The following is a 27,003-nucleotide window of genomic DNA, read 5'->3' as shown; positions in this document are numbered from 1 at the left end:
CTGCCGACCGTCTGGACCTTGCAGATGTTAGCCCTTCCGCATACAACTCCTCCTCCTCTACTTCCTCCACCTCCTCTTGTGCCACCACCTGACTCCGAATTCTGTTTAACATGTGCTCCAGCATGTAAATCACCGGAATAGTCATGCTGATAATGGCATCGTCAGCACTAAACATCTTCGTCGCCATTTCAAAACTGTGCAGAAGGGTGCATAGGTCCCTGATCTGAGACCACTCCTCCAGCGTGATTTGCCCCACCTCTGAATCTCGTTGGCCCAGGCTATACGTCAGAACGTATTGCACCAGGGCTTGTCGGTGCTGCCACAGTCGCTGCAACATGTGCAGAGTTGAATTCCACCGGGTAGGCACATCGCATTTTAGCCGGTGAAGTGGCAGGCCCAACGACTTCTGTAGAGATGTAAGTCGCTGAGCTGCGGGATGCGAACGGCGGAAGTGAGCACACAGTGACCGTGCCCTCTGCAGAAGGCCATCTAGTCTGGGATAGTGGGCTAAAAATTGCTGGACAACCAGGTTCAACACGTGAGCCATACAAGGCACGTGTGTGACATTGCCCCGGCGAAGGGCCGCACCCAGGTTTGCAGCATTGTCGCACACGGCCTTCCCTGGTTTCAGGTCCAGTGGAGACAACCATTCATGAAATTGGTTCTCCAGAGCTGACCACAACTCCTCAGCTGTGTGACTCACATTTCCCAGACATTTCAATGTAAAAACCGCCTGATGACGTTGAGTCCTACTGCCAGCATAGTAAGGAGGTGTGCAGGATCCCTTCTGCGCAGTTAGAAAGCTTGTGGCATGACCAGACAGGCTTTGGGTGCAGGTGGAAGACCGAGAGGAGGTTGAGGAGGCAGAAGCAGTGGAGGAACTTTGACATAAAGAGGATTGACGCACAACTCGTGGGGACGGCAAGACTTGGACAGCAGCCCCTTGTCCTGCTGTCACCATAGTTACCCAGTGCCCAGTCAGCGACATGTAACGCCCCTGTCCATGCCTACTCGTCCAAGTGTCTGTGGTGAAATGCACCCTGTCACACACAGAGTTTCTCAAAGAAGCGGTGATGTTGTGTGCGACATGCTGGTGGAGCGTAGGCACACCTTTCTTTGAGAAGTAGTGCCGACTGGGCATCTGGTACTGGGGCACTGCGACGGACATAAGGTCTCGAAAATCCTCTGTGTCCACCAGGCGGAAAGGCAGCATTTCTGTAGCCAAGAGCTTGCAGATGGTGAAATTCAACCTCTTAGCTTTCTCATGGCTAGGAGGAAATGGTCTTTTACTTGTCCACATCTGAGGGACCGAGGGCTGGCTATTGTGCTTAGACGGGGTTGATAAGGGTGTCCCCGGCAAACTGCCGGTCTGTGAGGAAGATGCAGGCGGACATGTTAGGTTGCCTTGATCCAAAGGTGGTGCTATCGATGTCGGACAGCGCTCAACACCAGCTGGTGTTACCACCTCCAAAGAAAATGATGACCTGCCAATCACGCTGGCTGTTGCGGGTAAAGAGGTGGCAGGTCTGCGCCCCAAAACAGGTGTGACTGCTGTCCCCCCAGTCACAGAGGATGAAGAGGCCGCGGATGCACAAGATATGGCAGACGGTGATTGGCTCGGCCGGCTAGGCCGCATTGTAGCACACTGAGCTTCCCACTGCAACTTATGCTTCATGTCCATGTGCCGGTTCATGCATGAAGTACTCAAACTATGTATTTTTTGGCCTCTACTTAGCTTTTGCTGACAAATGTTACAGATAACACGAGTTGGGTCATCTTTATCGATCTGAAAAAATGCCCAGGCTATGCAAGGCTTAGCACCCATGCGACCTGAAGAGCCACCACGACTTGTGGTGAGAGGCAGAGTTGTGTTTGAGGATGCAGTTGTTGACGTGCTTCCAGTACTACGTCTCTGTCCAGGAAGGCGCAACCTGACCTCGTCGTCACTAGCATCTTCCTCCACCTCCTCTGCTGACCTCATCTCTTGGCTGACTGTGGGTTGACAGTAAGTGGGATCTCCGACCTCATCATCATCACCCTGTGCGTTATCACACCCGTCGTCCTCAGAGCCAACCTGTTCCTGCCCTGACAAAAAACTAAAGTTGTCGCTCCAATCAGGTATTTGAGTCTTATCATCGTCTTCCTCATTGTCTCCACCAACAGGAGTTACAGTTTGGGAATGAGGGTCTACATTATGGTCAGAACATTCTGCGTCTGGTCCTGGATCCGACTCATAAACATTCTGGGCATCAGTGCAGATCATTTCCTCGTCTGGATTCACAGAAGCGCTGGAGTCGACCTCTGATTCCCAGGCTATAGTATGAGTAAACAGCTCTGCAGACTCAACCATCTGTTCTACCTCATACTCAGACGGGCAGCTGGAGATTTGGGAGCTGTGAGGAAGCAAGTGCGATTTGGGTGACACCTTTGAGGACTGGAGTATTTGTGATGTTGAAGTTGATGTGGAGGAGAGCCCACTTAAAGGAGCACTTGATATCCGTTGAAGCACCTGCTGTTTTTGTGCCTCATCTGGAATTTGTAGCGATTGGCGTGGCCGTAAGAAAGGGATCTTATCACATTGTCCGCTAAAAGAAGTAGACATTTTAGTTTGGCTGGAAGATGGTCTTTCTTCTGCAGATGTTACTGTTGCTTTAACACCTACCCCACGGACACAACCTTTTTTCCCCTTCCCAACACGCCTATTCCCCTTTCCACCAGCAGCAGGCCTTTTTCCACTCATTTTGGTGGTTAACTAATTCACAACTCTGGAGTTGTTTGCACAAAAAAACAATGGATGGTAACCGAGCAGAGCTGAGTGGCCAAACTGTGGTATTAGGCCAAAACTATTGGCTGGGTTAGATGCAGAAAAAAATTATTTTGAATTTGCAACCTGATGGAGGTCAGTATAGATGGACTAATACAAATAGTCCCACACACTGCTAGAAGCCCAAATATTTTTTCAGAGGTACTGTAGATGCAGATAAAAATTATTTTTAATTTGCAACCTGATGGAGGTCAGTATAGATGGACTAATAGACCAAGTCCCACACACTGCTAGAAGCCCAAATATTTTTTCAGAGCTAGATGTAGAAAAAAATTATTTTTAATTTGCAACCTGATGGAGGTCAGTATAGATGGACTAATAGACCAAGTCCCACACACCGCTAGAAGCCCAACTATTTTTTCAGAGCTAGATGCAGAAAAAAATTATATTCAATTTGCAACCTGCTGGAGGTCAGTATAGAAGGACTAATAGAACAAGTCCCACACACTGCTAGAAGCCCAAATATTTTTTCAGAGCTAAATGAAGAAAAAAATTATTTTTAATTTGCAACCTGATGGAGGTCAGTATAGATGGACTAATAGACCAAGTACCACACACTGCTAGAAGCCCAAATATTTTTTCAGAGCTAGATGCAGAAAAAAATTATTTTTAATTTGCAACCTGATGGAGGTCAGTATAGATGGACTAATAGACCAAGTCCCACACACCGCTAGAAGCCCAAATATTTTTTCAGAGCTAGATGCAGAAAAAAATTATTTTTAATTTGCAACCTGATGGAGGTCAGTATAGATGGACTAATAGACCAAGTCCCACACACTGCTAGAAGCCCAAATATTTTTTCAGAGCTAGATGCAGAAAAAAATTATTTTTAATTTGCAACCTGATGGAGGTCAGTATAGATGGACTAATAGACCAAGTCCCACACACCGCTAGAAGCCCAAATATTTTTTCAGAGCTAGATGCAGAAAAAAATTATTTTTAATTTGCAACCTGATGGAGGTCAGTATAGATGGACTAATAGACCAAGTCCCACACACTGCTAGAAGCCCAAATATCTTTTCAGAGCTAGATGCAGAAAAAAATTATTTTTAATTTGCAACCTGATGGAGGTCAGTATAGATGGACTAATAGACCAAGTCCCACACACCGCTAGAAGCCCAAATATTTTTTCAGAGCTAGATGTAGAAAAAAATTATTTTTAATTTGCAACCTGATGGAGGTCAGTATAGATGGACTAATAGACCAAGTCCCACACACTGCTAGAAGCCCTAATATTTTTTCAGAGCTAGATGCAGAAAAAAATTATTTTTAATTTGCAACCTGATGGAGGTCAGTATAGATGGACTAATAGACCAAGTCCCACACACCGCTAGAAGCCCAACTATTTTTTCAGAGCTAGATGCAGAAAAAAATTATATTCAATTTGCAACCTGCTGGAGGTCAGTATAGAAGGACTAATAGAACAAGTCCCACACACTGCTAGAAGCCCAAATATTTTTTCAGAGCTAAATGAAGAAAAAAATTATTTTTAATTTGCAACCTGATGGAGGTCAGTATAGATGGACTAATAGACCAAGTCCCACACACTGCTAGAAGCCCAAATATTTTTTCAGAGCTAGATGCAGAAAAAAATTATTTTTAATTTGCAACCTGATGGAGGTCAGTATAGATGGACTAATAGACCAAGTCCCACACACTGCTAGAAGCCCAAATATTTTTTCAGAGCTAGATGCAGAAAAAAATTATTTTTAATTTGCAACCTGATGGAGGTCAGTATAGATGGACTAATAGACCAAGTCCCACACACCTCTAGAAGCCCAACTATTTTTTCAGAGCTAGATGCAGAAAAAAATTATATTCAATTTGCAACCTGCTGGAGGTCAGTATAGAAGGACTAATAGAACAAGTCCCACACACTGCTAGAAGCCCAAATATTTTTTCAGAGCTAAATGAAGAAAAAAATTATTTTTAATTTGCAACCTGATGGAGGTCAGTATAGATGGACTAATAGACCAAGTCCCACACACTGCTAGAAGCCCAAATATTTTTTCAGAGCTAGATGCAGAAAAAAATTATTTTTAATTTGCAACCTGATGGAGGTCAGTATAGATGGACTAATAGACCAAGTCCCACACACCTCTAGAAGCCCAACTATTTTTTCAGAGCTAGATGCAGAAAAAAATTATATTCAATTTGCAACCTGCTGGAGGTCAGTATAGAAGGACTAATAGAACAAGTCCCACACACTGCTAGAAGCCCAAATATTTTTTCAGAGCTAAATGAAGAAAAAAATTATTTTTAATTTGCAACCTGATGGAGGTCAGTATAGATGGACTAATAGACCAAGTCCCACACACTGCTAGAAGCCCAAATATTTTTTCAGAGCTAGATGCAGAAAAAAATTATATTCAGTTTGCAACCTGATGGAGGTCAGTATAGATGGACTAATAGAATGATGCTATGCCCAAAAGATTTTACTTCACTAGGTGCAGTAAAAAAATTGGTATTCTATACACAGGTGTTATATCTTTCAACACAGATAGGCTACTCCACTGACTAACACACTCTGCAATAGGCCAAAAAGGATTAGCTTTGCTAGATTCAGCCAAATGCTGTGAAAAAAACTTGCACAGCACTGGCACAGACCTGCCTGGCAAAAACTGATAGGAACTCATGTAACCTAGTCCTGAAAAGGACTCCAATTACCATTAGTCTTTACTCCCACAACCTATCTATTTAAGAGCACAGACCTGCCTGATAAAAGTCGTAGGAAATGCTGTAACCTAGTCCTTAAAAGGACTGCAATCACAACTATTCCCTACTCCCAAGCTATCTGTATATTTGTGCGAAAATTGGCTTGAAATTAACAAGGTATAGCGCACACAGCAACAGCGGTGCCATCTAACACGCAGCTGCAGCAGTGAGAAAATGGTGGCGACGGGGAAAATGGCTTGGTCTTATAGGGCAAGGACATGTGACATACACTGCCAATGACACATGCCCTTGCTTGTGTGAAAAAAAGCACTTCGCTCCGTGTGTGCGCTGCTGATAGGCTGACAGATTGCACCTCCCCACTGCAAATGCGGGAAAGAGAAAAAAAAATGGAGATCTTCATTGTTCCTGCAGAGATCCATCCCCTGCCCCTCCCCCCACCCCGCTGTACACTCAAACTGCGTATTAACATTAATTTTCATCATTACTGAGAAAAAATCCAGTTATGATTTTGGTGCATGAACAGTTATCGAACATAACCTCGAACAGCCGAATTTTTCTCAAATTGTTCGTGTTCGCCGAACGGCTCGAACACCGCCCAAAACAGCTCGAATTTGAGATTGGCGAACAGTTCGAGTAGAACAACGCTCATCTCTACTCCAGACTTGAACCACCCCCATGGGATTAACTGACAGCACTGCTGTTATTGTTATCAGCGCTGTACAGATATCAGTAATATAGAATTGGAGAAATGGTGCACTAGACACAAATCATCCTAATATTGTTGTACTTCAGATTTCATTACATAGATACTCAAAGTCAAAGTTGATTTTCTTAGCAATGGAATATCCATTTTCAGTCAAATATTATGTTCAAACTTGTTTTTTACTTCTCACCCATCAATTAGTATTAGTTTGGTAACCCTGAAGTTTCTGTCAAGTTCCATTTAAGTTAAAAATGATAAACTCCATCAAGCATATCAGATCTTAGCTCAAAGTACCAAATTACAAGAAAAATGTGTCTTTTTTCACACTTCACCTTGCTACCAATGATACAATGTCTTTATCGTACCACATATTATGGACAAGTCACAGGTTCTCTTTAGTCCACTCACAGATTGTGCTCATGCCAGAATATCCATCCCAACTGCTATGTCTCCTTACCTGAGTTAACTGCTTCACAAACATATATATGTTAGCTCAGGTGAGGAGGCCCGGTGGTTGGGTCAGGTACTCCGATCCGAGCACAGTCTGTGAAACTGGCTTTATGAAAAGACTTTATTAATAGTGTTGAGCCACCCCCGTAGTGTTCGAGTTCGGTTCGGTTCGTCGAACACCCGTGTGTTCGCCGAACTGTTCGTCGAACTGTTCGTCGAACACCTTCGAACACCGTTAAAACCAATGGCAGGCAAACAAAAACACATAGAAACACATAGAAAACACCTTCAAAGGTGTCCAAAAGCTGACAAACTGCTCAGAAGACACAACTAACACATGGAAAAGTGACAAGTACATATAGTCATGCGAAAAGAAAAGAGGTGGAGGAGTAAAAGGAGGGGGAGACACAGATATAGGCATGTCATGCCCTTCTAAAATCCAAAAAGTGAGAAGCCGAGACGGCCAGTCCGCTCCTGCCCGTGCCACCTCCGTGTCGCCGGGTTTGTGCCAGAGCCGCGGTGAACCCTGACGGCCAGCCCCCCTCTCCCAATACTGGTGCCTGTCCGCTGGTGGGTCGAGAGAGCCCCCCTGTGGTGGAGGCAGCTCTAAGCTTTTTAATTTAAATTGTCCCTCTAATTTGAATGAATACACTTTAAATCCATTTACAAGGATCTATTGGAGGGCAAGTCTCATGCCAGCAGCCGCGTAATTCCAGCTCCAGTAGCGTCCACTAAAGCTGCTGCAGTTAAAAAGCTTTTATAAGGATCGAGCTCGGCTGTCCACCGCAAGGCATCCTAGTGCCAGTCCCAGCCCCTATGCCTTGGGGTGCCTCCTGATGCTCTTCACTAAGTATCCCGTGGTCCCGAAGCATTTCCTTTGAAAAAATTAAGTGTCCAAACTACAGGTGGTGTAGCTTGCTTAACAGCCGGGATAATCCGCTGACTAGCAGACACTGCTACTAGGCACAAAGTATTTCCTGGGCTAGATGCAGTTAAAAATTTGTAAGTAGATACTCTCGTTGGATGCTGAGAAAGCATTCCATAGAGTCTCCTGGCACGCCATATATGATTCTCTTAAAAAGCTTGGGGTAGGGGTCTAGGGGACCCTTTTATAGCCAAAATCACGGCCCTGTATCACAATATGTCACCTAGGCTGAAGATAAATGGAACTGTAGCACCGAGGGCTCGGTTGCTACAGACGTATTGCACCTCACCCAGAGGTGTGATATCTCACTCTCAGATAAGGATGGAGTGTGGATCAGGACCCGACACCTGCATGCATTACACCACATTGCCGTGGGGCAGGGCGACCAATATGCCCCTGAGATGGGCACGACAGTCCCTGTCCCTGGCTGGAGTGGGGGGAGGGAACACTGAGGAAGGGGAACCCTGCAGTGCAGGAGCAGGGAGGAAGCAGTTCCTGGGTGCATTGAGAAGGGAGTATAAAAGGTGGGCACCATCTTAGTTCAGTGCAGAGAAGTCTGAGCAGAAGTGGCAGGGAGCAGGGGCTCTGCATGAGCTCTGCTCCGGAGGCGGGCCTAGTAACAGAGGCCCAGGCCTGCAAGAGGGAGAAGGAAGGAAGAGGAGCGGAGAAGGCTCCAGGAACGAGGAATGAAGGGATCCCAGGGGTGCGGACGGGCGAGTCGCCACCGCACGCCCGAATCCACCTGCGTGGAGGGGTCAGGCCAAAGGGGGAGACCGGTCCCCGAACTAGTGGAGGCAGGAAACGACCCTCAGCTAGAAACCGGAGGCTCTGACATTTTATGTGGCGCAGCCCCTTGCTCCACCCGCTAGGAAGGCACCACATAGGGTCAGGGAAACTGGCGCCAAGTTTACCAAGAGGAGGCCCGAGGCAGCCGGACAGAAGTGTTGGTAAGAAAGGCCAGACAAAGGACACACAAAGGGGGTCCTGTGAAGCGCTCCAAAGTTATCTGGGAGTTGTCTGAGCCCCTCACCTGGTGAGCACAGTACGACGTGGGCAGCCGTTACCTGCAGATGTGGTCTGGATAATAAGAACTGTGAGTAAAGGCCCTGAACTGCATCACTGACTCCGTGTCGTTACTGCTGCTGCCCTGCACCATCACCCCCATCCTCCGCATACACTGCCCTGAGGCTATACTCCTCCCGTGGGGAGTTATGCTACGCTCTGCTGCACCCACAACACCAGCCTTAGCGGTCTGCCCTGTAGCGGCGGTTCACTCTGACCGCAATCCACGGGTGGCGTAGTCGGACATTTAAACATCAAAACCACATAAATAGTTCCGCCACTGGTTTGACCGCCCTGAGCCACGGAACCGGATCGCCGCCACGAAGACTACAACCACCAGCATCCACCAAAAAGGGTCCGGCTCCGGGTGTCCCAAGGCCCAGGGGGTGCGTCAGAACATTTTCATCACCTTTCACAATCACCAATGGGACAAGGCAGGGATGTCCTCTGTCCCCTCTCTTATACATCCTAGTGACGGAGCACCTGCTCTCATCAATTCGCCATAACCCCAATATTAGGTGGATTGAGGTGGGAGGCACCGAGTACAAGTGCTCTCTATTTGCTGATGATGTCCTAGTATATATCACTCAATCACATATATCCATCCCTGCTGTTATGGCTGAAATAGATCACTTTGTTACATGGTAAAATTTTAAAATCAATGCAGCGAAGTCTGAGGCCCTCGATGTCTCCCTCCCTAAATCCATATAGGATTCCATCCAGTCCAACTTTCCCTTTGCCTGGCCCTCACAGGGTATCAAATACTTAGGAATTCCTATTCATAGAGACCTCTCCCATCTATGTTATCTTAATTTTGGGCCCTTTATTGAACAATTCCATACAGACCACGGTTGGCAAGTTAGAACTGTAAGATTCACTACGTGAACCACTGGTGTTTTGTGGAAAAGCACATGTACACCGCGTTCCAAATTATTATGCAAAAAGTGTTTAGGAGTGATAAGGGAAGAATTTGTTTGTTTGTCAGTTAAACTCATTGATGGTGATGTGTGTCAGGGCTCTTTATATCACTGTAAGCAATTGCAGACACCTGTGCTAATTAGTTTGGCAGGTGTGTCCAATGAAAGGCAAGACTACTTAAGAAGGCTCTCTCACATTATTAAGCAGCCTACATTTTCTGCCAAAATGGGAAAGAAAAAGGATGTGTCGGCTGCTGAGAAGCAACAAATTGTGGAGTGTTTAGGTCAAGGCATGACTACAATCAACATTGTGCGATGATCAGGATGAAGTGTCTTGGCAATCAAGAAGTATGTAGCTGATTCACAGTACACACGTGTGCGTGCTGATAAGGGCAAATTGAGGACTCTTTCCTACAGGCAATTACGTCAGGTTGAAAGAGCAGCGGCAAAAAGCCTTGTCATAGCAGCAGACAAGTTTTTGAAGCTGCTTGTGCCTCCAACGTCCCCCGAACAACAAGATGCAGGGTCCTTCAGAGGTTTGCAGCTGTGCATACGCCATCCTGTCGACCTCCTCTATCCACTTCACACAAGCAGAAACGGCTCCAGTGGGCCAAACATTACATGAAGACTGATTTCAAAACTGTTTTGTTCACGGATGAGTGCCGTGCAGCGCTCGATGGTCCAGATGAATGGAGTGGAGGATGGCTGGTTGATGGACACCCCACGCAAACACGGCTACAGCGCCAACAAGGAGGAGGTGGAGTAATGTTTTGGGCTGGAATCATGGGGAGAGAGATTGTCGGCCCCTTTAGGATCCCTGAAGGCGCTAAAGATGAACTCCATAATGTATGTGGATTTTCTCAAACAGCACTTCCTGCCATGGTTCAAGAAGAAGAACCGTGTATTTCACAGCAAGATCATTTTTCTGCATGATAATGCACCATCTCATGCTGCACATAAAACATCTGCATCTCTGGCTGATATGGGCATAAAAGGGGACAAACTTATGGTGTGACCCCCATGCTCCCCTGACCTCTACCCCATTCAGAACCTTTGGAGCATCATTAAAAGGAGTGTCTATGATGGCGGGAGGCAGTTCACATCTAAGCAACAGCTCTGGGAGGGTATTCTGTCCTCATGCAAAACAATTGAAGCAGAAACCATCCAAAACCTGACAAATTCAATGGACGAGAGAGTTCAGAAGCTCCTTTCGAACAAGGGGTCCTATGTGAAAATGTAACATCACCTAGAATAAAGTTTTGAGTTGAAAACTGTTTGATTTCAGTTTCTAACAACCTGCTAATGCTTATAATTTCAAAAATGACCATTTTTTTGGTCTTTATTAAAATGAAAAGGTTGATCGAAAAGTTTGGGGGATCTAAGAGTGTGGCAACCCAGTAGTCATGATTACTTCGAATTCTGACAATATGAGGGTCATGCTGCAGGTAGTGCAGCAAGAAGGCACTTATGTGTCTTGCGCATCTCGGAGCCCCAAAATTATTTTCCGGGCTAGATGCAGCTAAAAATTATTTTTAATTTTAAATCTGGTGAAGCTTATTATAGATGGCCTAATAGGATCAGTGCTGCACACTGCTACAAAGCCCAAATTATTTTCCAGTCAAGATACAGATAAACATGATTAGTAATTTGAAAGCTTAAAACGGTTGGTAGGGTGATTTTAACCAATCATCAAGCTTTTACTCTCCCCAGGATGACACAGGGGTAGAAAAGTCGTTTCGGATCCATGATTTGTTCATCTTTATGAACGTGAGTCTGTCTACATTATCAGTGGAGAGTCGCGTGCGCTTATCTGTCAGCACACCACCAGCAGCGCTGAACACACGTTCAGACAGAACGCTGGCTGCGGGGCATGACAAGATCTCCAAGGCGTAAGTGGCTAGCTCCGGCCATTTATCCAGATTGGAAGCCCAAAAAGAGCAAGGGTCCAGTGACACAGTCGTGGCTTCAATGTTTACTTGGAGATACTCCTGTACCATCGTCTCTAGGCGTTGACTATGTGTCAGACTTCTTGTCTCCTGTGGCCTTGCAAAGGATGGGCTAAAAAAGTGGTGAAATGATTCCGCAAAATTGATGTTACCAGCAGATACTGTGGTTCTGTTACGGTTTGAGTGCTGAACACTTGACGGTCCCACGGTTGGCAAGTTGGAACTGTGAGATTCACTACGTGCACCACTGGTATTTTGTGGAAAAGCACATGTAAGATTCTGCAACAGTCTCTGCTGATACTCCTGCATGCGTGCATCCCTTTCTATGGCAGGAATAATTTCTGCAAATTTACTTTTGTACCGGGGATCTAACAGTGTGGCAACCCAGTAGTCAGGATTATTTCTAATTCTCACAATTCGAGGGTCATGTTGCAGGTAGTGCAGCAAGAAGGCACTCATGTGTGTTGCGCATCCAGGAGCACCAAGTCCCTGTTGTGTTGGTGGCGAGGTAACAATCATGCTTCCTTCCTCTGTCCTCTCCCCCCAACCTCGCACAACAGAAATGTGATCAAGGTCTCCCTCATCTGATGAGTCTTCCATCAGTTCGTCCTCCACTTCTTCCTGGGCTCCTGCACCTTCCTCACTAGTTTGGCTGCTACCATGCGCCCTGGTAAAATCATCTCCCCCACCCTCACATGCCTGCCGCCTTGGTGCTGCCGACCGTCTGGACCTTGCAGATGTTAGCCCTTCCGCATACAACTCCTCCTCCTCTACTTCCTCCACCTCCTCTTGTGCCACCACCTGACTCCGAATTCTGTTTAACATGTGCTCCAGCATGTAAATCACCGGAATAGTCATGCTGATAATGGCATCGTCAGCACTAAACATCTTCGTCGCCATTTCAAAACTGTGCAGAAGGGTGCATAGGTCCCTGATCTGAGACCACTCCTCCAGCGTGATTTGCCCCACCTCTGAATCTCGTTGGCCCAGGCTATACGTCAGAACGTATTGCACCAGGGCTTGTCGGTGCTGCCACAGTCGCTGCAACATGTGCAGAGTTGAATTCCACCGGGTAGGCACATCGCATTTTAGCCGGTGAAGTGGCAGGCCCAACGACTTCTGTAGAGATGTAAGTCGCTGAGCTGCGGGATGCGAACGGCGGAAGTGAGCACACAGCGACCGTGCCCTCTGCAGAAGGCCATCTAGTCTGGGATAGTGGGCTAAAAATTGCTGGACAACCAGGTTCAACACGTGAGCCATACAAGGCACGTGTGTGACATTGCCCCGGCGAAGGGCCGCACCCAGGTTTGCAGCATTGTCGCACACGGCCTTCCCTGGTTTCAGGTCCAGTGGAGACAACCATTCATGAAATTGGTTCTCCAGAGCTGACCACAACTCCTCAGCTGTGTGACTCACATTTCCCAGACATTTCAATGTAAAAACCGCCTGATGACGTTGAGCCCTACTGCCAGCATAGTAAGAAGGTGTGCAGGATCCCTTCTGCGCAGTTAGAAAGCTTGTGGCATGACCAGACAGGCTTTGGGTGCAGGTGGAAGACCGAGAGGAGGTTGAGGAGGCAGAAGCAGTGGAGGAACTTTGACATAAAGAGGATTGACGCACAACTCGTGGGGACGGCAAGACTTGGACAGCAGCCCCTTGTTCTGCTGTCACCATAGTTACCCAGTGCCCAGTCAGCGACATGTAACGCCCCTGTCCATGCCTACTCGTCCAAGTGTCTGTGGTGAAATGCACCCTGTCACACACAGAGTTTCTCAAAGAAGCGGTGATGTTGTGTGCGACATGCTGGTGGAGCGCAGGCACACCTTTCTTTGAGAAGTAGTGCCGACTGGGCATCTGGTACTGGGGCATTGCGACGGACATACTGTCTCGAAAATCCTCTGTGTCCACCAGGCGGAAAGGCAGCATTTCTGTAGCCAAGAGCTTGCAGATGGTGAAATTCAACCTCTTAGCTTTCTCATGGCTAGGAGGAAATGGTCTTTTACTTGTCCACATCTGAGGGACCGAGGGCTGGCTATTGTGCTTAGACGGGGTTGTTAAGGGTGTCCCCGGCAAACTGCCGGTCTGTGAGGAAGATGCAGGCGGACATGTTAGGTTGCCTTGATCCAAAGGTGGTGCTATCGATGTCGGACAGCGCTCAAGACCAGCTGGTGTTACCACCTCCAAAGAAAATGATGACCTGCCAATCACGCTGGCTGTTGCGGGTAAAGAGGTGGCAGGTCTGCGCCCCAAAACAGGTGTGACTGCTGTCCCCCCAGTCACAGAGGATGAAGAGGCCGCGGATGCACAAGATATGGCAGACGGTGGTTGGCCCGGCCGGCTAGACCGCATTGTAGCACACTGAGCTTCCCACTGCAACTTATGCTTCATGTCCATGTGCCGGTTCATGCATGAAGTACTCAAACTATGTATTTTTTGGCCTCTACTTAGCTTTTGCTGACAAATGTTACAGATAACACGAGTTGGGTCATCTTTATCGATCTGAAAAAATGCCCAGGCTATGCAAGGCTTAGCACCCATGCGACCTGAAGAGCCACCACGACTTGTGGTGAGAGGCAGAGTTGTGTTTGAGGATGCAGTTGTTGACGTGCTTCCAGTACTACGTCTCTGTCCAGGAAGGCGCAACCTGACCTCGTCGTCACTAGCATCTTCCTCCACCTCCTCTGCTGACCTCATCTCTTGGCTGACTGTGGGTTGACAGTAAGTGGGATCTCCGACCTCATCATCATCACCCTGTGCGTTATCACACCCGTCGTCCTCAGAGCCAACCTGTTCCTGCCCTGACAAAAAACTAAAGTTGTCGCTCCAATCAGGTATTTGAGTCTTATCATCGTCTTCCTCATTGTCTCCACCAACAGGAGTTACAGTTTGGGAATGAGGGTCTACATTATGGTCAGAACCTTCTGCGTCTGGTCCTGGATCCGACTCATAAAGATTCTGGGCATCAGTGCAGATCATTTCCTCGTCTGGATTCACAGAAGCGCTGGAGTCGACCTCTGCTTCCCAGGCTATAGTATGAGTAAACAGCTCTGCAGACTCAACCATCTGTTCTACCTCATACTCAGACGGGCAGCTGGAGATTTGGGAGCTGTGAGGAAGCAAGTGCGATTTGGGTGACACCTTTGAGGACTGGAGTATTTGTGATGTTGAAGTTGATGTGGAGAAGAGCCCACTTAAAGGAGCACTTGATATCCGTTGAAGCACCTGCTGTTTTTGTGCCTCATCTGGAATTTGTAGCGATTGGCGTGGCCGTAAGAAAGGGATCTTATCACATTGTCCGCTAAAAGAAGTAGACATTTTAGTTTGGCTGGAAGATGGTCTTTCTTCTGCACCTACCCCACGGACACAACCTTTTTTCCCCTTCCCAACACGCCTATTCCCCTTTCCACCAGCAGCAGGCCTTTTTCCACTCATTTTGGTGGTTAACTAATTCACAACTCTGGAGTTGTTTGCACAAAAAAACAATGGATGGTAACCGAGCAGAGCTGAGTGGCCAAACTGTGGTATTAGGCCAAAACTATTGGCTGGGTTAGATGCAGAAAAAAATTATTTTTAATTTGCAACCTGATGGAGGTCAGTATAGATGGACTAATAGACCAAGTCCCACACACTGCTAGAAGCCCAAATATTTTTTCAGAGCTAGATGCAGAAAAAAATTATTTTTAATTTGCAACCTGATGGAGGTCAGTATAGATGGACTAATAGACCAAGTCCCACACACCGCTAGAAGCCCAAATATTTTTTCAGAGCTAGATGCAGAAAAAAATTATATTCAATTTGCAACCTGCTGGACGTCAGTATAGAAGGACTAATAGAACAAGTCCCACACACTGCTAGAAGCCCAAATATTTTTTCAGAGCTAAATGAAGAAAAAAATTATTTTTAATTTGCAACCTGATGGAGGTCAGTATAGATGGACTAATAGACCAAGTCCCACACACTGCTAGAAGCCCAAATATTTTTTCAGAGCTAGATGCAGAAAAAAATTATTTTTAATTTGCAACCTGATGGAGGTCAGTATAGATGGACTAATAGACCAAGTCCCACACACCGCTAGAAGCCCAAATATTTTTTCAGAGCTAGATGCAGAAAATTTTTTTATTCAATTTGCAACCTGATGGAGGTCAGTATAGATGGACTAATAGACCAAGTCCCACACACTGCTAGAAGCCCAAATATTTTTTCAGAGCTAAATGCAGAAAAAAATTATTTTTAATTTGCAACCTGATGGAGGTCAGTATAGATGGACTAATAGACCAAGTCCCACACACTGCTAGAAGCCCAAATATTTTTTCAGAGCTAGATGCAGAAAAAAATTATTTTTAATTTGCAACCTGATGGAGGTCAGTATAGATGGACTAATAGAACAAGTCCCACACGCTGCTAGAAGCCCAAATATTTTTTCAGAGATAAATGAAGAAAAAAATTATTTTTAATTTGCAACCTGATGGAGGTCAGTATAGATGGACTAATAGACCAAGTCCCACACACTGCTAGAAGCCCAAATATTTTTTCAGAGCTAGATGCAGAAAAAAATTATATTCAGTTTGCAACCTGATGGAGGTCAGTATAGATGGACTAATAGAATGATGCTATGCCCAAAAGATTTTACTTCACTAGGTGCAGTAAAAAAATTGGTATTCTATACACAGGTGGTATATCTTGCAACACAGATAGGCTACTCCACTGACTAACACACTCTGCAATAGGCCAAAAAGGATTAGCTTTGCTAGATTCAGCCAAATGCTGTGAAAAAAACTTGCACAGCACTGGCACAGACCTGCCTGGCAAAAACTGATAGGAACTGATGTAACCTAGTCCTGAAAAGGACTCCAATTACAATTAGTCTTTACTCCCACAATCTATCTATTTAAGAGCACAGACCTGCCTGATAAAAGTCGTAGGAAATGCTGTAACCTAGTCCTTAAAAGGACTGCAATCACAACTATTCCCTACTCCCAAGCTATCTGTAGATTTGTGCGAAAATTGGCTTGAAATTAACAAGGTATAGCGCACACAGCAACAGCGGTGCCGTCTAACACGCAGCTGCAGCAGTGAGAAAATGGTGGCGACGGGGAAAATGGCTTGGTCTTATAGGGCAAGGACATGTGACATACACTGCCAATCACACATGCCCTTGCTTGTGTGAAAAAAAGCACTTCGCTCCGTGTGTGCGCTGCTGATAGGCTGACAGATTGCACCTCCCCACTGCAAATGCGGGAAAGAGAAAAAAAAATGGAGATCTTCATTGTTCCTGCAGAGATCCATCCCCTGCCCCTCCCCCCACCCCGCTGTACACTCAAACTGCGTATTAACATTAATTTTCATCATTACTGAGAAAAAATCCAGTTATGATTTTGGTGCACGAACAGTTATCGAACATAACCTCGAACAGCCGAATTTTTCTCAAATTGTTCGTGTTCGCCGACCGGCTCGAACACCGCCCAAAACAGCTCGAATTTGAGATTGGCGAACAGTTCGAGTAGAACAACGCTCATCTCTATTTATTAATAGACCTTTAAATGAAAAGAGAATCAGAAACAACACCTAGTACAAGACAGAAAAAAATCACAACTTGGCCCATTCTTTATTCACTTCAACAACATTTAACACTATACGGGCTCTGATTTTTTTTTTCATATACAGGACATATGATTTTTTCCACTATTATTTGGGTTTAGTATAATATTGGCCCAATCTGATGCTAAACCTCAGAACAAATCACCTCATTGTGCGAAAATAGATGGATATAAGAATAGGATAATTTCCGAATTAGCAGAAGTTTTGAAGGTAATTCTCAAAATAAATTTCCTTCATAGTAATTGTAATAATACCCTTGTCCTGAATACACTCTTAACGAGCAGTATGGCATGCTTACATGTGGTCTGTGACATATCAGACAAGCCCTTTGCTTCAATTGTTGTGCTATTCCTATGTGAAATCTTCTGCAGTAACACCAAATATCAGTATGGTTAAACGTATTGGTTTGTGTCCAAATTTTAGTTTCACATAACAGCTGAAATTTTTTTAAGGAGTAGCTAGAATGCATCCCAAAAATGGTGATGCCTAAGATTTACCAAAAAAGGGGAAAATGCATAAAAAATTAAACTGTGACTATTTTCTTAAATGGAATCTGTCATCAGGTTTTTGTCACCTAATCTCAGAGCAGTAGAGACCTAGACACTAATTCCAGGGATGTGTCACTTACTGGGCTGCTTGGTGTAGTTTCAATAAAATCATTGTTTTATCACAGATTACACTAATAAACCTGCTGCCATATAGTCCTCAATGTACAATGTGCATAGGAAGAAAGCGGTGGTGGTGAGCTCATGATTTATGGAGGACTACTGCCAGGAAGTTTACTAGTCCTCTAGTAATAATATCCCACTGATAAAACAGTGATTTTAGCAAAACTGCAACAAGCAGCCCAGTAAGTGACACATCATTGGGATCTGGGTCTCTGCCCCTTTATTATGCTGTTTTCGGATTAGGTAGCAAAAACCTGGTGGCATACTCTCTTTAATAGGTAGGTTAATTTCATACTGAACTGGTGGATCCTACAGTAGTTTACTGATAAACTCTGGTATGAAAATAAAAAGACATAAATATGATCTATATGATTAACTACAATGAAATACTAAGACCCGGAATAAAAGTGATAAAAGCTTGACTAACTCTCTGTACTGCATTCGAACTGTCACTTCCAATTCCCATAGCATCTCGAGAAAGTATAGACCTTTTAAGAAGGAAGATTCATTGTGCTCTGATGTAATATAAGTCAATGCTGCCTCTTCTTATTATTAGCATCTCATTCCTATATTGTGCATGCACAATCAAATTCTTATTCTTGTGTTTTCTTATTCCATACGCGGGTCAGTCCTATTCTATAAAGTGTGCACGTAACAATGTCAAACCTACCGTGGAATGTGAAGTCTCCCGCTACACCTTGTCACAATGAATGTTGGCAGTATTATTGTTGTAGACTGCAGACTGAGAGTCTCGCTTCAGGTTGTGTACACAGAATTGTCAGATTTCTATAGATCTTGTCTTATTTAATATTATCTTAAATAAAAGTAAAGCAAAAAACAACACAATGATCAGAAAGGGATTCTGATCTTTCCTTAGCTCTCTTCCTAAGAAAGAAAACTGTCTCTTTAGTGTCACCTTTTCATAGCTACCTTAAACATCAATATTTAAAAAAAATTCAATAGCAGCACAGAGAAACTTTAGGTGCAAAAAGCCCCCCAGGCACATACCAAACCTCAAGACATCCAAAAAAATGATGGAGGCAGCACTCAATTTGAAAGTGAAAAAAAGAAAATTGTTTAATAGCCCATGTGGCTGTGGCAACATTTCGGTCCCAAGTTGGGGCTGAGAAAGGTCCCCAACTTGTGACTGAAACGTCGTTTTTTCACTTTCCAATTGAGTGCTGCCTCCGTTTTTGGATACCTTATACATCAATTACTAACTTTTGCTAGGGAACATTTTCTGTAAGACCTGCTACACCAGCTTGATTTCCAACCTCACAGAGAACCAGTGCCCTCCATAAACTTAAAAAGTAACTGTCACTTTAATTTTTATTTCATAAATGAATAGTACACATGAAAATAAGCAACTTTGTAATATATCTTATCAGAGAAATCTGCTTCTTTCTCTGCCAAAATTGATCAGTCATTATCAAAATTCTCATTCTCAGGTAAAATCTGTATTCAGTGAAGACAGATTTTCCCAATACTGAGATAGGAGATGGCAGTGGCCACTGATAAGATTCTATGTAGATGGGAAGAGCTAGAGACAAAACTCCTCCTCTCACTTCTATCTAGATAGAATCTTATCAGTAGCAGCTGCCATCTCCTATCTCAGTAATGGGAAAATCTGTCTTCATTGAATACAAATTTTACCTCAGAATTGAGAATTTCAATAACGACTGATCAATTATGGCAGTGAAAGAAGCAGATTTCTCTGATAAGTTATAATACAAAGTTTCTCATTTTCAGGTGTACTATTGATTTAAGAAATAAAAAGTATATGAGGGTTACTCTTTAACCGGCAAAAATCTCTCCAAGAAAAAAATCTTGATCGCAGTATGAGGGAATGAGTGAGATATTCACCTTTCACTTTTCTAATAAAGCTACTAACAAAGGATCTAACACTGGAGCTTGAGTAGGTTTGTAGGTTTCTGAAGCATATTTCCAATATATCATTTGGTGGCCAGTCAGATGTTACAGTATGTGATGAGTTTAAGTGAAATGTTAGTGAAGAATTTTGGATTTATGAATACTTTCATCTTGACTAGAGATGAGCAGATCGCTTTGCACAACCCCAGTCCATTATCCAGGTCAATGTCCCTTTGCCACGGCTAGGAATTGAGTGAATTTCCTAAGCTTCCGAGTTCCTTGGCATGGCATTTGATTCACCGGCCTGGCATGATGTCATTTGTGCAGCACACAGGTGACATCTCACCAGCCCGTCTAATCATAAGCTGAGCTGGGATCCCAAAGGGTAAGGAAATTTGCGCAGCTCCTGTCCATGGCCAGGGAGCACTGACCTGGGCCATGAATTAATGGGATTTGCGCCAAGCGGTCCATTCATCTCTAATTCTGACTTAAAATATATTTATTTAAAACTTTTGCCCTTTGCTTTATATCTAATAAAATGTTTGGATATAGTATGCAGCATTTATATTTGCTGAAATATTTGGCAGTATTATTTTCTTTAGAAAACATCTTTTGTATCTTTAACTCGTCTGCAAGTATCATATATATTTATCTACAGTTGTACTTTTATTCAAGACATCTCCCATTATTACATTTATGTCAAACAAAATAGTTACTGATATTTGAAGAAACACATAGTGTTGTTTTTATCTGTCACCAGGTTTGATAACATGAACTACATTCATTATGACATAGATGTCTTACACCTGATAAGTATACTGTATTTATTTTGAAAATCCATATCTGAATGGGTGGATAATTCTTTATACATGTTTAAGTCACTATCCACCCGCCTAGCTTGAGTGTCAGCGCCTCTATGGCTCTCCTGTTGCTGAGATCTCACACTGCTCAGTACAAGCTCAGTAGCTGAGTGGGCAAAGTGAGCTAACAGTTTTATTGATCCCAATTAGAAGTACATACAATACTTTGCTAATTTTTATTGCTTTTTTTTTAATTTGAAAGGAGTGGTTTAATTAAGATTATATTTTCATAGTCTAGACTTTTAAAAAATGAGGCGATATTAAATATGTTTATGTTTTATTCATAACGGTTGGAAAGAGAGAGATTCTAATTTTTATTTTTATATTTTTAAAACTTTATTTTTTTTTATGTTATTATTAGTTTTGAATCCCCCTCGGGGACTTGAACCTGCAATCATCTAATTGTGAATGTTTCACGCACGCTGCTAGCGTCAGATAGGACGAGACGGGTTTCATGAATTGTTTGGAATCCTGGGGGAACCGTTACTCAGGGCGACCATAGGCTGCAGCTTCTCTCAGGCACACGATAGACTCAATTGTTGACCAGACACATCTGACAAGAGTCTTTTTCAACAGTTTAACAGTGGAGTTTAATCTGAAGCACGGCCAGTGCAATTCAGGGATATTTAAGCAACAATCTTCATTACAGTACAGTCTGAGTTTCTTGAGCAACCGGCTCCAGTAACAATACAGTAGTTTCTTCACAAGACACAGTATTACAGTCTCTTCAGTAGCATAATTAAACATAGATTAGATCTCTTTGCAGCACACTTCTATGCATACACAACCACAGGCTTTTCCTTCACAAGGACACAATAGTACACAGCATTCTTTATCCTTCATGGAGATAGAGGTGGGGGGGATTTGATGAGGGAGATGATCCCTGTGACACAATTCCTTCCAGTCCTTATCTTCCTGCCCGATGATAGACTTCCTGAACTAACAGTGCAGGGTATCTGACCGGTATTGAGCTTCACCCTGGACTTGAATCCTGTTCTCTTTCCTGCACTTCTGTGAGATACAGATCACACCACTTCTCCCTTTGGCTGCAGCCAGAATACAATACAAGTTCCCCACAATCCCCCTGGGGTTGCTGGATGCTTCTGAAGCACAACACTTCCTGTCTCCTGTGCTTATGTTACTTCTAATAGTTTCTGGATGCTTTTGAAGCAAGAGCACTACTTCTGCATGTCACATTAACATGGCAGACACTGTGGCTTTCTGCAGGCCCCCAGCTGCCATGCTAACCCATTGTTGCCCTTTAGATTGCATCGTGGGAATACCAGTTGAAGCAACTGCTCTAATTAAACGACAGTGTCAAAGTTTGACAGTGACATTATGTGGTTCACAGTAGTGATCTAAGCTCAGGTCTGGCAGCTGCTGTTAGATACAGATAGCGGCTATGTAACATAGCTAGCACCCGTCGCATGTGCGGGAAGGGAACATGTATATCATTTTGCGCTATGGGGTTAAAATAATAAATTCATAAAACCAAGTTTTGCTTATGAATTAAGGTGTTAAGTTATATGTGTTTCTTAGAAAGCTGGGCAACATTAAAGCTCTCATGGGGTTTGTCACCCAAATGTTCTAGATCCTTTGTTAGACAATCTGCCGAGCTATGAAGTGATAACAGGGCAGTGGTTGTATGAATGTATTAACAGGAAGATTACAATAGCAATCTTCCTGTACTTCCCACAAACATGCATGGTAATAGAGAATAAATATTTTTTCAATGGAGGAAAGGGAGACAGACCACTACCACACACTTAAGACAAGTTCATCATTCTCAAATTTTCTCTTACACAATGACTAAACTTTTTATAACACTAATAATTTTTTTTTTTACTATAAAGCTACATTTGCAGTCCACAGAAATATGGTGAGTTATATAAAATCTTGTGGGCTGTAGCTGTCACTCGAGAAGCGCTACAAAAAGTCTCTGTGTAGCCAAGACCTGAACGGTTGAGGGCCAGTCAGGATCTACAGGATTGCAGAACGACACAACTGTTGCTAATTTAATTATTTTACGATGGAAAGTTTCTTTATCTAAAACATAACCTTGAAAAAAGGAACCTAAGTAAACACATGGCATAGTTTACATGGCAAAGTTATCTAACCGCCATAACAATTGGTTGCACCATCCTCAAAAATAATGCTAATACATGCTACCTATAATTTGATATTACAATTTAAAATTGAAATGATTGGCAAATTTTAATGATTAGTCAAATTACCTACTAGAATTCTTGGGCAACCTGGGATTTAAATAATTTCATTCTGGTCCCAAAATCTAACTATTGCATATTATTAGGCATCATAATTTACTAGAAGAACATGCCTCTTTGACATTACATAGCAAAGCTAAGTAGCATATCCAGTGTGCATTTAGGTATTATACAGGCACAAAAATGTTTTTGACTTAATAATAATAATCAGTGGTGACTAATTTGTCTAAGCCTATGATGAGTTATTATTGTGATTCATAGGATTAGAAGATTTATACAGTTCCACGCAAGCCCATTAGCCCATTTTGGCTTTAGCTACATGAAAAATCTGAAATCTTTTTAGATTTGCCGTTACTGTCCAGACACATTGTTAGTTATCCATTAAATTGTTTGCCATCACAATGTTATACATTTTCAAGACATCCTTGCCTATGTTAACTTGCAAGCAACAAAGTCAGGTTCTTACCTGTAGCTCCACTCCATAACCCATGTAGACTGTGATATTGTAGGCACATTCCAGGTAATTTTTGTAAGGAAGTGGAGGGTAATCTGTTGAATCAATGTATCCTTCTGGTTCCAAGAAGTTCACACTGCATTGAACTACATACAAACCCTTGTTAGTAAGAAGAATACAGAGTAGAAGTACAGTGCCTACAAGTAGTATTCAACCCCCTGCAGATTTAGCTGGTTGACACATGCGGAATTAACTTGGCATTGTGACATTTGTACTGTAGATCAGCCTGGAAGTGGGAAATGCACTGCAGCAAATTTTTTTTTTTTTTTTAAAACGTTAAAAGTTAATTCAGAGTGTCATTTATTATTCAACCCCTCAAACCACAAGAATTCTGTTTGGTCCCCCAAAAGTATTAAGAAGTAGTTCAGGCACCAAGAATAATGAGCTTCACATGTGTGGATTAAAGATCTCTTTTGCCAGCCTTTTCTGACTATTTAAGACCCTCCCCAAACTTGTGAACAGCACTCAGACATGGTCAACATGGGAAAGACAAAGGAGCATTCCAAGGCCATCAGAGACAAGATCGTGGAGGGTCACAAGGCTGGCAAGGGGTACAAAACCCTTTCCAAGGAGTTGGCCCTACCTGTCTCCACTGTTGGGAGCATCATCCGTAAGTGGAAGGCTTATGGAACAACTGTTAGCCTTCCACGGCCTGGACAGCCTTTGAAAGTGTCCTCCCGTGCCGAGGCCAGGCTTGTCCGAAGAGTCAAGGCTAACCCAAGGACAACAAGGAAGGAGCTCCGGGAAGATCTCATGGCAGTGGAGACATTGGTTTCAGTCAATACCATAAGTAACGTACTCCACCGCAATGGTCTCCGTTCCAGACGAGCCCGTAAGGTACCTTTACTTTCAAAGCGTCATGTCAAGGCTCGTCTACAGTTTGCTCATGATCACTTGGAGGACTCTGAGACAGACTGGTTCAAGGTTCTATGGTCTGATGAGACCAAGATCGAGATCTTTGGTGCCAACCACACGTGTGGTTTGGAGACTGGATGGCACTGCATACGACCCCAAGAATACCATCCCTACAGTCAAGCATGGTGGTGGCAGCATCATGCTGTGGGGCTGTTTCTCTGCCAAGGGGCCTGGCCATCTGGTCCGCATCCATGGGAAGATGGATAGCACGGCCTACCTGGAGATTTTGGCCAAGAACCTCCGCTCCTCCATCAAGGATCTTAAGATGGGTCGTAATTTCATCTTCCAACAAGACAACGACCCAAAGCACACAGCCAAGAAAACCAAGGCCTGGTTCAAGAGGGAAAAAGTCAAGGTGTTGGAGTGGCCTAGTCAGTCTCCTGACCTTAACCCAATTGAAAACTTGTGGAAGGGGCTCAAGAATAAAGTCCACATGAGACACCCAAAGAACCTAGATAACTTGGAGAAGATCTGCATGGAGGAGTGGGCCAAGATAACTCCACAGACCTGTGCCGGCCTGATCAGGTCTTATAAAAGACGATTATTAGCTGTAATTGCAAACAAGGGTTATTCCACAAAATATTAAACATAGGGGTTGAATAATAATTGACCCACACTTTTATGTTTAAAAATTAATAAAATTCAACTGAGCAACATAACTTTTTGGTTTGTAAGATTTATGCTTCTGTTCATAAAACCTTCTCTCGTTTGCAGTTTGAAGGCTCTAACTTATTTGCATCTTATCAAACCAGCTAAATCTGCAGGGGGTTGAATACTACTTGTAGGCACTGTATATGTAATAAAGATTTCACAGGAAATTAAAAAAAAAATCTCAAAATCTTCCTCTAGTTCTAACAACCTTCTATTATATCATAACTGTATGTCCAACGATAAACCCTGAGCTTGGATCCTCATGAATCACTAGATAGAAGAGGACATTTTGCTTATTTTCTTAGTGATTTCTGAGCTTATGTCAATGGGGCGACTGTAAAAAATTAATGGACAGGTATAAGGTTTATTATATTGAGATTAATTCACATTTAACCAGCAATGTAAAACGGTATTACATACCTTACAAGATATTAATTATCCTAATTGCCAAGTCATTCTGAATTATAATAACTGAAATATGAACTTGAAAGGATTTACTACAGATATAGTAATAGAGATTTCATTATTTTCCTTTGGAACAATAATGATAAATGATGAGAATATGCTGAGTATGGTACTGCAATGATTGCTTTTGAAATGTATAGTTATAGTTCATTAAATGATACATTTAATCTGTAAAACAAAAAATATAATTACAATTATAATTTTAAAAAAAGTTATTTAAATTGCGTTTTTCTTAACTTTTCTTCTGTCATTCACCGTGGTTTTATGCTTTAAGGGATTAGTCACTTTCACAATAGAATTTATTTAATGTTTTTTTTCCATACAGAGCATTTATCCCTTACCCACAGAATAGATAATAATAGTATTGTTGTTGTGGGTTGAGCTATAAAGACCCTTACTAATCATGAGAGCAAGGTCCCAAAGAGCTCCAATGAATGGAGCAGAAGTGAGCATATGCGACCACCACATCTAAATATAGTGAATGGAGCAATACTCGCACATGCTCACTACCTGGATGCTTTGGGATTCTCGTTCTTGTAATTGGAGGAAGACCCAGTGGTGAAAATCATACATTTATCCTGCAAGCACCACACAGTCTCTTTCTATCACATAGACAGAATGAAAAACAGTAATACTACAACGAGTAATTGACAGTGCTATCACCAGGATTGAATATGCTATACAGATACCTGGACTCTGTTCAGTCGTGATCACTGTGGTGGTTATTATAGTAGATGTGGTTGTATCTTGACTTTCATCTGCAACCATATCACTGTCCCTATAATGGGTCCTGTAGGGTTCATCCGCTTGTAGTGAAGTGTTTATGTCAGGTGAAGACAACTTTACAGAATGCAGATTGTGAGGCTGTGCTGTGTAGGGAGTCAACTGGAAAGGTATTTGAGGGATGAATCCAGTATGTCGTCTTCTGTTTATCCACAATGGAAACTCTGGGATATGTTCCTTTACCTCTCTGGTTTCAGAAGAGATATCCTTTAAAACAGGGGACTTTTCTAAGGATGACAATAATGATGATGATGATGACATACTAGGGAGGAGCTCTACTAGTCTTTCCGAGACAGTTGGCATAACTTGTGGCCTCAAGCGCTTCCTTGCAATGTTTAATTGCTTTAAGGATGGAGGTTTTTTCCTAGTTGGCAATGTTTGATTATCTGTAAAGTCTGGAGTGGAGCTTGGAGCTTGGGATACCTCCCTACGGAACAATCCTTCCCTTTCTGGATCTGAGTCAAAGAGTTCTTCTCCTGAATGAGGGGCACTTTGTGATCCTGCGTCCTTGAGGTTGGAATTTTCCTTGCCGATTCTGTTGCTGACAAGTTCCACTGGGAGCAATTCCAATGTAATAGTAGGAATGGGATTTTGTTTGAAGTGACCATCTACAAAAATCAAAGGATAATATTATTTCATATATTTGGCAATATATTATGAGTATCAGCTATCAGCGTAATAAAATGAATTTCTAGGCAATGGAATGAGTATTTCTAGGCAATGGAACCAAATAGTGAGAACAATCAAGAAAGTAATATAATATTCTGGAGTTGAGTAATAACATATATGAGAAAAATAATGCCTATTCTTTTGGTAGTCAAAAATGTAACTGTTAGCGATTGGATGTTAAGGGATACCCCTCATTAAAAAATAACTTATTGGTAACACTCAATTGTCTATTTATTAACATATTTCTAGCAGGAATAACAGAGGACAAGCACAGCTTAGAGTT

At 43.2% G+C, this 27,003-nt stretch overlaps 1 protein-coding gene across 1 annotated transcript in view; it reads right to left on the bottom strand.

Moving 5' to 3' along the window:
* SEZ6L (seizure related 6 homolog like) overlaps positions 1–27,003 on the bottom strand; it is a 779,891-nt gene that overhangs the window by 429,644 nt on the left and 323,244 nt on the right. The window contains exons 3-4 of the mRNA XM_073672981.1: positions 25,958–26,659; positions 23,190–23,323 (exon numbers count right to left, since the gene is read on the bottom strand). Of these exons, the coding sequence (XP_073529082.1) occupies positions 23,190–23,323; positions 25,958–26,659 (836 nt within the window). The remainder of the gene's footprint in view (positions 1–23,189; positions 23,324–25,957; positions 26,660–27,003) is intronic.

The sequence above is a fragment of the Phyllobates terribilis genome, unplaced genomic scaffold, assembly GCF_046119375.1.
Source record: "Phyllobates terribilis strain yellow unplaced genomic scaffold, ASM4611937v1 Scaffold_1__5_contigs__length_1240528914, whole genome shotgun sequence".
Classification (NCBI taxonomy): Eukaryota; Metazoa; Chordata; class Amphibia; order Anura; family Dendrobatidae; genus Phyllobates; species Phyllobates terribilis.
Note: the sequence above shows the minus strand (reverse complement) of the source record. Positions and strands in the feature narration are given on the sequence as shown.